This window comes from Larimichthys crocea, chromosome XXII, assembly GCF_000972845.2.
Source record: "Larimichthys crocea isolate SSNF chromosome XXII, L_crocea_2.0, whole genome shotgun sequence".
NCBI lineage: Eukaryota > Metazoa > Chordata > Actinopteri > Sciaenidae > Larimichthys > Larimichthys crocea.
Window position 1 is genome coordinate 2,731,053 of NC_040032.1, and position 10,240 is coordinate 2,741,292.

The 10,240-nt window shown below is 40.3% G+C and overlaps 1 protein-coding gene across 5 annotated transcripts; it reads left to right on the top strand.

Moving 5' to 3' along the window:
• The first annotated feature begins 62 nt into the window (after nt 1-62).
• plac8l1 (PLAC8 like 1) lies at nt 63-5,348 on the top strand. 5 transcript variants are annotated; one of them, XM_027273417.1, is made up of 5 exons: nt 63-235; nt 2,162-2,199; nt 2,782-3,044; nt 3,209-3,345; nt 3,565-5,348. In XM_027273417.1, the coding sequence occupies exons 2-5, from the start codon at nt 2,174-2,176 to the stop codon at nt 3,694-3,696; spliced, it is 558 nt and encodes a 185-aa protein (XP_027129218.1). In that variant the 5' UTR covers nt 63-235; nt 2,162-2,173; the 3' UTR covers nt 3,697-5,348. The 5 variants fall into 5 exon arrangements, with proteins under 5 accessions (XP_027129218.1, XP_027129216.1, XP_027129217.1 ...); XM_027273415.1 differs by having other exon boundaries at nt 64-235; nt 2,165-2,199; XM_027273416.1 differs by lacking the exon at nt 63-235 and adding an exon at nt 810-892 and having other exon boundaries at nt 2,165-2,199.
• The last annotated feature ends 4,892 nt before the right edge of the window (nt 5,349-10,240 follow it).

The following is a 10,240-nucleotide window of genomic DNA, read 5'->3' on the forward strand; positions in this document are numbered from 1 at the left end:
TTCTTGTTACGCTCTCTCTCTCTCTCTCTCTCTGCTGTTTTACTTCTTTTAAGGACATAAGAAGTACGTTTCCCTCAAGAATAAGACTCTTGACAAACAAGCACATCATGGTTGCGGTGAAGTTGTCGGATCTGTGCCTCTCCAGTTTAGATGCAGTCTTCTGATGAGCATAATGTGCACAAAGTGGAGCTGAGAGGGGATAGAAGTTCAGAATCCAGCATACAGACATCTACAGGTAATATTTATTGATGACTTGGAGCAGGGGTGCAAAGATGGCCAGTAAACTCACATATGGAAGACATTTGCCTTCAGGGATTTTCTGGCAGAAATGTCTTTTTCCCTAAACCTAACCAACTACTTTTCTTGCCTAAACCGAGCCCAGCAGCGAGGCTTTCTGCGAGGAATCCCAGAGGGCGAACTTCTCCCATGTGCAATGCTCTCCTTAAGGCAACCGGATAGATAAAATTGTAAAAACTAAATTATTCCTTGCTATCATTTGGGTCATGATACTTGTAAAAGAAAAGTTCATCATTTGGGCAAATATACATTCACTTTCTTTCTAAATATATTGTCATGTATTGTAACTGTTAGCTAGCTAGCAGCGTTAGCTTATTAGCTTTAAAAACTGGAAAGTGCTAGCCTGGCTCTGTCCAAAGGTAACAAAATCTCCTACTACAACCACCTCTAAAGCTTATTAATACACGTGTTGCATTTTGTGTGTGGAAAAACAAATGTAGAAAAGAAGCGCCTTCATATTTCTGCATGGTTATGTACTTTACTAGCTATGTCTTGGTCAGATTGTAAGAGGACTTCAATGGTTGCTCGGCAACCGTTCCCGCTCTTTTAGCGCCAGTTTAGGGCGGTTTAAGGGAGATTTTCAGTTAACTTGAAGGTAAGAGAGGAAACAGAATATTGTAAAACTAATATGGTAAATGAAAAAAGGATGCTTGTTGTCCTCCATGAGTCCTCATGTTTTTAGAGTGGTTTGATATTGTCATGTATGTATAACTATGGTTCATGATAAAGTTTGTACAAATACAAATTTGATAATTTGGAGTACTGCCTTTATCATATCTGTCACATTCAGGACCATTGCAGGAGTTTGGCTCTGCTTGAACTCTCTGCTTCAAAGGCCTTTGGGAGAATGAAGGATTCCTATTAGTGAAATGACTGCCGATAATCAAACGGAAGTCATTTTCACTACATTTTATTTCAAAGACTCCAAACTACTGCCATCCTCTTTGATGCATACTAAGAATTATTGCCACTATAATGCATTTGTATCGTCCTCAAAACTTCTACTTTTCATGTACTACGTGTCTTTCAATTTTGTGGTAAGACCCAGCGTGCGCGCACAACGTGAAAATCATGAGTTTCGCAACGTGTCCTTCCACCACGTAAAGCTCACCTCACTTCTCTCTGTAATGCTCTGTCTGTTACCCACAACCACACACACTACATATCAATCTAAATATAAAGGTCACTGTCAGAGCACAGGAAATGCACAAATGTAGACAACCCCCTCGAAACGTAAACCACATGTATCTTTTGTTATAAATGCGTCTTTGACTTGCCAGCTCTTCACTGTACGAGTCTGTTCTTCTGCCTCAAGGGTAAGTACAACTGTCTTGTTCAATACATCACTTTAATAGAAACTATGAATCTATTAGAATGCCAAACAAACTTTGATTCCTTGCATCCCAGCCTGTGTTTGACATCCATAATTTTGCAAAGCAGATTCATTTGCTTGTCTTTTGCAGTGTGTCTTTGTGTACAAGTAATCACGAAAAATAAATAGCAAGATTTCAGCCGCCTCTGTTCTGCTGGTGTGTTTGGGTTAAATGTATGTGTTCACATCAGATAATTTTATTCCAGACATTCATGTTCATGCACTCTGATGTGTATCTGCCCTCTCTGCATTTGCTGTATTAGTGAGGGGTGGCACAGTAAAGTCTCCAAGAGAAGACAACTACAAGACTTATCTCTGTCACACAGCTTCTGGCTGAGCCATCCGACTGCTGGTTTATCTGCTCCGACACACACCCTCTCACTGGGGAAGTGTCACTCCGCACCCCTCCTCTACCTCCTCATTCCTGCTAAATTCCCTGCTCACCCCTCTTCTCTTTTCACCCCCCTCGCCTCACCCCTCTCTGGATGCCAGTAGCTTCTCATCATGGAGGAGACGCCAGTCACACACCAGTAAGTGTTTTTTCTTGGTTGTTGTTGTCCCTGCCAGTAAACAGTGTTGTCACCATTGTGCACAATGGAATTACAGCAAACGGCTCACTTATCTTATTCTGCTTTTTTTTTCTGTGCTGCTTTGTTCCCTTTTTAATCGTTTGTTTCTTTTATGCCTTTATGATAAATGATGACACAAAATAAACAGGAACATTACTAAATGTGTTATTGCTGCAGCTCCTCTCCCTCCTACAAAATTTTCAACTTATTTTGCCTTCACTGCAACTTGCTGTGATTAAAGTTTTGCTGAAGGCCTAACATAGTTGAAGGATAATATATTGTAGGATACTGGCGTAATTGTGGTGACGTGCTGCTAAAATTTTTATAGAGATGGCCAGCTGAGTACAAAACATGCTGCTTTAGGAAAATCTAATTAGCTGAATTAATGAAATTAATGAAATGCCTGCTTACAGGACAGCAAAATGGAAATCAATTTGCTAATTTGAAACAATTTCTTCTAATAATAAGCCTGCAGTTGAATATCATGTGACATGGTAAATGAACAAGCGTCTATATAAAGATTAATTAGAAATCTCATTTCAGACCAGAACAGTCAGTCACCACGAAAGACTCGGCATCAGTGTTTCAGGAGGAGGAGAAGGAGGAAGAGCAAGACGAAGAGGAAGTGGGGGGCTTCACCACAGGAAGTGAGGACAACTTGAGGTCAAGCAAAGTTCCCGCACTGACAGATCCAATACTCACGCAGCCTGGCCTCGGCGTCACCACGACAACTGTCACCACCATCACACAGACGGGTGGAGGCTGGAGCACTGGCCTGTTTAACGTCTGTGCAGACAAGACGACATGTAACATGAAAACACACACACACACATAAGATCTTTCTGACTTCTTTTTAACTTGATGTTTCTACAAAGTGAATTTTATTATTATTTTTTTAATCATTCATTCAGTTTACTCTGTCACAGGCTTTGCTCACACACATTGTGTCACCCTGTGCTTGTGCTTGCAGGTCTTCTCGGGGCTGTGGTGCCGTGCTGTCTGGACCTGAGTTTAGCACACCAGTACGGCGAGTGTCTGTGCATGCCTCTGCTACCCGGATCCACTTTTGCCATACGAGTTGGGATCAGGGAGCGGTACAAGATACGGGTAAGTGTGTGTATTCACATGCAAAAACATAGTCAGCACGAAGGCAGGATCTGTGTCTTAAACACGCCAACCAGTAGACTTTCTGTGTTTCTGTCTCATGTGTATGTACCTCATGGATGTGTTCCTGCTGCGCTGCGTCTGCATGTGTGCTTCTTCTACCCGTGTTTGCATGCATGCATGCATGCATGTGTGTGTGCCTGTCCGCATGTTCATCCACAGGGCAGTGTGTGTGAGGATTGGACCACAGTCTACTGCTGTTACCCTCTGGCTGTGTGTCAGATGATAAGAGAGATGAAGCGGAGGATGAAGACACAGACGTATCATGTGTCCACTGCCCTCGAATGCTCCTGAAGAAACTCTAGACAGTAAATGAGGCCTGTCCTTTTTACAATGAAACTGAGAGTGGTGGAGATTTCTGGTATGAACAACACAAAGAATCAATACTATAAGGTTTGAACTTACTTTTAAATACCCCCGAGGATGCTTTGGCCAATAAATCAAGTCTATCCTCCAACATTCAAAGAAGACTGGAAAGGACAAACTTTGATGAATAGCATAAACAGCAAAAATAATCCGAGCTGTAAGGTCTAAACCAGTGTGTGAGGCTTAAAAAAAAAAACACCTTAGAAGTTGTTAGATTCAAACTGACACCTATTTTAAACTGCTGTTTCGAGAGGATATTATGAATAAACTTCTCTGCCTCTTTTGCGGAGGTTAGAATTCATTAACTGACATTTTGAATTGGGTGAAAAGCAGGTGGCAGGACGCATGCTACTTTGCTTAGCTGTCACTGTTAGCAAACAGTGCTCAACAACTCTTAATCAGAAACATTTAAAAGTTCCCTTACTTCTGATTCCAGCTACTGAAACTGCTACTTAATAGTATTTTTTGGTCATTTTTATCAAGACACAACCATATATCAAAATCATTAAACATATTTATTCTATATTATTCTAATTTATAAAAGGTCAGTTCACCCAAATCCTAAAAAAAACATGTTGCCAATGGTAAGCAGACGTTTGGTTACATTTGGTTACGGCCTCAGAAACACCTCCAATACATTCAAGGTCAATGGGATTTTATTTGTGCTGCTCAAAACAATGAATTTAAAGAACACCCCAAACAAACAAATGAATGTCTCTTGTGGCCTGGATATTCAATGCAGCTCGCTAACACTGGTTCATAGAAACTATTTATTCAACAGAAAATGGTACAAACAAAGTGAGAAAAGTGATTTGGTTGAACCAACCCTTTCATTTTGTCTGGCATGCCAAAGGGCACCAGACACATTATCGTATTCAGTCCCTCTCAGACATAAAGGGAAGATGGAGTGAGGAAACATGAAGCTTTCTAGACTAGGAGGTACTAAATGAGAAACAGGGACATAACTCAACTTAATCCTAGCGAAGCCAAGAGAAAAGCAGAAATGCTCAGTTCAGTCTGATTAAATCAGTTTGTTTCTTAATTAAGCATCAATGTTTATCAGAGCTGTTTCATTTATTCCATACTGTGGGACGAAACAAGTGTGCAAGTCAATTCAGTATGCAGAACCACTTTGTCTGATTACCCAGCAATCCGCCCACAGTGCAGCTCCGATCACACTCAACAGTTCAAGTACAGTCTTACAGTCTCTAATAAAGCCTATTTCCATATTTCTGATAGTCTTTTATCCTTCTGTTACTTGATTCACCTCAGGCATTCAATCATATTATTAAACCGGTCCTGATTTCTGTGTGTTCCCTGAACCCGAAATGCCAACCAGCAAAGAACGGATATGGAAAATGTTATTCATACACAAAACAGATGGGTCCTCAAAGGGCAAATATGTAATTTGTTAACTCTTACGAATGTGGTCCCCCACCTGGGAGCTGCTTCAAATCAAAATGGGTTTGGTGCCAAGAAGGAGAAAGCTATGAATTAGAATTTTAATGATATTTTACAGACACTGAATATTTCAAGGAGTTAATCTGCTGAATGAAAATAAAGATTTTTAAATTGTGGCAGCTGTTCACGTGTGTACACTTCACTCTTCTGATTATTTTCTGTCAGTTTTGACTATATCCTCATCGTTAACAGCTGGTACACAGTTAAAGACTGATGTAGTATCAGAATGAGAAAATAATACACAAAGGAGATCCACATGGGGACAATATTATTTCAGATTATAGTCCTTGCATCAAGTAATCGAACACAGTGGTGCACATGCATATAAATGACACAAACTTTAGAGAGAAATTCCATCTTTTCTTTGCATTATGGGAGATTTCACCTGCCGGTTTATGTCCCACTGTGGACATTATGAATTCACTCTCTACACAGAACAGCCTATATCCTGCTGCTGTGTGCCTATGCACATCAAAGAATCATCGGCAAACAGACAAACATGTTGCAGTGTTCAAATTCCCAGCTGAAAAAACATTTTTTCAATATATTCACACATTTGTAGACTAAAATATAACACAGAGTAACTATGTTAATCGGTAATACTAGCCAGTATAAGCCACAATGCTGTAGCTACTGTAAAAACTGTAGTTGTAGTTGTTTCTGTACGTTTCATGACAACATAAATTCTAGTTAGTCACAGTGGTGGAAGCACATTTATTCAAGTACAGTGCAGTACAAATTTGAGGGTTTTTTTTATGCCATGTTCTATTTCTACAGAGGGAAATATTTTTACTTCTATGTTTATGACAGCTTAAGTTATTATTGACTTTACAAATTAAGATTTCTGCACACAAAATGTACCAAGAATTCACGTAAAACATGATGTTTTGTTCTAAACTACCCAACATTTGGTTGTGATGATTTGCTGCTTTTCCTTCATTTTAATGATTTTAATTTTGACCAAATAAATCTATCGATATTGAAAAATAATTAGCATAATGAAACTAATGATTAGTTGTTGTCCTGAAAAATGAGCTCCACTTCCAATCAACTACAACAGTCAAATCCATCCGTCCATTTCCTTCTGCTTATCCGGGGTTGGGTCGTAAGTTTTTAAAACCTGGAACCTTCTTGCTGTGAGGCGACAGTGCTAACTTACTGCACCACTTTGCAGCTGTAATAAGAATCTAATGTTGTATAATTATTTTATAGTATGATATTAGTACTGTTATTTTATGTAAATGAAGTAAATACATACTTCTGGCGTCATGGCTTATGGCTTATTATCTGAATCCATACCCCAATATCTGACTAGTGTTTCCTGAGTTCTGCAGTTTCCCTCTTCTCCGCCTACTGGGGGTTGTTAGTGAGCAGAATCTGCCTCGAGCAGAGCTGCCTTCAGGCTCTGTGGTAACATCTTTCCCTCCCAATGCAATGACCAAATGATATTGCTTCAGCATCAATAGTTCTAAATTGGGTTGGATCTATTTGCTTTGCAAACCAAATACACCCTCAAAATGTCCTACATACTCCAAATATTTTATCTATATTCACACAGACTTTTCTAACTTATCATGGATATATGGAACTGGAAGTCTTGACTGCTTTTTCCAAATAGTAGCTGCCAAAGGGACATTTAACAATTGTCAAATACATTTCACAACCCTGCATAAAGTTCAGTATTCCCTTGACTTATGGCCAGTGTCAGTGAGCACATGATTTATAGTTTGAAAGGGTCAGTTCATGGAAATCTTCTAATTTGGGGGTGAACTGACCCTTTAATGATCTCACATGTATGCCATACCACTGTTTCATGGAACAAAACTCATATCAAATGAATGCTCATTCACTACATTAAACACATTTACACCTTTTACTATATCACCAAACACACACACACACACACGCACACAGGCTGGCCTTACGTCATCTCTACCAGATACACCTCCATGTCTCAATCATTAGGGGGCAGTGTTGCCCCAGATCTGCCCCCGACTGTCTGTTTTCCTATACCCATAGCTGCTCAGTGGAGTGAAATCAGTCTTTAGTGCTGATCTGGGGGTCAGAGTTGGGATTTCCACAGCAGTAGTAGAGGTCTGAGTCAGCGGTCGGACAGGGACCATAAAAACATCCCTGCTGATGTTCTTTCCTGCTGTTTCAGCACGGAGGCAACTATCCCCACAGATGCATCAGGTGTAGAACCCGGGCTGTTTATCGACAACAGCCCCTCGGGGAGGCGTGTTTGCGTGGGTGGGTGTGGAGATGTGTGTGATTATTCAGATGTATCTAGAAAGGCTCTTCCCATGACTGTGCTTGTTGCAAAGTGTTACTGGCACAGAGAGAGAGAAAAAAACAGTGAGGGTAAAACACAAAACACAAGCACTGGGAAAAATAAATCATACCCTCTCGGGTTGCACACGTGACCTAAAAACAATGAGCTAAAGGTGGAGTGTTTGCACACAACTCCACAGTGACACTGTGTTCTCCCCTCCATCTCTCGTCTCTGCATCCTGCCTCCTGCATGTTTCTTCTCTCGACTGCCTTTCCTAAAACGCTTCCATCCCATCTCCCATTCTCCTCCGTTCACCTTTCCTTCATTGCCCTCTTTCATTTATTTTTCTCCCTGACTCATGCTGGTGTGTGTTTGTGGAAAGACAGGGGAAAGAGAGAAGGAGAGAGCTGTGGAGAGCCCTGCTAAGCTGGAGCAGTCGTCCCCCTGGTGATACTTCTATCCAGGACAACAAGCACCACCTGGGGTTTACATAACACACACACACACATACACCCTTCCACCGCTCTCTCCTTCCAGTTTGTCTCTGATATGCTTTTGTTTCATCCGAGCCCTTTCCGTGTCTCTCTCTGTTTTTTCCATTCTGGCTTTGTCTCACACACATCATCACTGGAGGGAGGTGGGGGACATTCGGCTGCTGGTTAGCCTGCAGCTAGAAGCTTTGGCAGTTTGTACAGCAGCCTGTGTTGCCTGCTACTGTGTGGAGTTGTCTTGTTTTGGTTGCTGTGTGTGTAAGATGATAGAAGCTTGGAATTTGCTGGCACCGCTCTGCTTCTCAGACTTAACAGCCGGTTTTATAGATTTTTTGTTTTATTTTTTATTTATCCAAAGACAGACAGGATGAGAAATTCAGTGTAAGGATGATTTGACTTGAAAAAAAAAATATATAAATATATACGCAGGGATTATAAGATTTGCCTTCTTTTGTAGGTTTGCTCCTCGGACACATTCCTAGTTCCTAGAATTCCTAGTTAAATTCCTTGAATGATAAGAAAACGGAGGATTGTTTTATAAGCTATGCATCCTTAAGGTCTTTAAACAGCAGCTGCATTAATCAAAAATAAACATGGGATATGTTTACAATTTGGTCATGGATCGTATACTGAACATAAGCTGAATAATACGGTTGTACTTGAGAAAAAGTAATGATTTTGACGCCAGTCAATAACAATCCCATTTCCAAAAAAAGTTCTCTTTGCAAAATGTAAGTAAAAACAAAATGTGATGATGTCCAGAAAATTGATCAGATATTTGATTGTTTTTATTTTTAAAAAATGTGATATGTCACATTACATTACATTACATTTTGTATTTGATGCCAGTGACACGTTTGCAAAAAGTTAGACTCTATGTCATTGGTCGGCAACCCGCAGCTCTTTGATCCCTCTGATCTGGCTCCCTGTGACTTAAATAAATAATTGATGACTATTAAATTAAAATGTATTGTAGCGTTACAGAACTGTGTTATTGTCGGCCATAACCACGCCAAACGACATAACAGGTCCCACACATCAGCCTCACTTGCGCCGTACTCCATCCACACACGCGCGCTCCCCCTCTCACCTGCTGCCCCGCCCCCTTGCTTTCATTCAGGTGCATTCACACAGCATGGGAAACCACAGAACTCAACACTGTAACATTACTGCAGGGTCGCTACAGTATCTGGTCCAGTTCTGACCTGCAGACGCTGTGCGTTGAGGCTCAGGAGCAGAAATCATATTAACTAAGTATGATAAATATTTGAGCTGCCTATTATTATGCATATTCATATTTCTTAATTGTTCAGTGAAATAGTCCTTTTATTATCCAGTGTTGCCTAATTTCGTTTTCTCTCTCTGCAGTCCTTCATTAAATGTAATAATAAAAAAAACATTGCATGCCGTGTCATTTTAAATGTCAAAAGGGTTTTGCGGCTCCCGGTGCTTTCTTTACGGTGAGAAACGGGTCCAAATGGGTCTTTGAGTGGTAAAAGTTGCCAACCCCTGCTCTATGTACACAAGGGACAAGGCTAACAACCAACACTGAATGGCCCTGATCTTTAGACCATCAGATGGCACTGCATCAAACACTGAGGAACACTTCCAAAAACCCTCGTCTGTGAACACAGTTCATTGCTGCCTCCATAAATGACAATTGAAACTCAACCATGCAAAGAGAATACCATATATAAACCAGATCTAGAAACACAGTCACTTTCTGTGGACCCGGACAACGTTGCTTATTTCAGCAAGACAGCGTAAAACCACATTCTGTACAATTTACAAAACAAAACAAAAACGATACATTACTAAAATTTTATTTGCAATCAGTATTGGTCACATACTTTTGGACACCCTGTCCAGAGCTGATGAATAGATTTCTACATCATAATTAAATGTTAAAACATATATATGCTGTGTAATGAAGCAGAATCACAGAGTGGAAAAAGGATTTAACTTCAAAGTTAAGTTTCAATTAGAGGTAGTACCTGTCAGCTTCAAAGGAGGTCTGATGTGACCACATTTATGTGCTGAGCTGAAGCAACAGGAGGCAAGAAACAGGGGTCAAAAGGTCTTGCAGAAAGAAAAAAAAAGATCGTTACTGTGCAAGGAGTGCAAACGCAGAAGATAATTTGTTTATTATCTGCGTAAAAAAAAACTAAGTTTTTATAACTGGTGCTCAAAATATATAAAACAAACTTGAGAGTGGCAAGACAACCTGGCACAACAGCGTTTATATGAA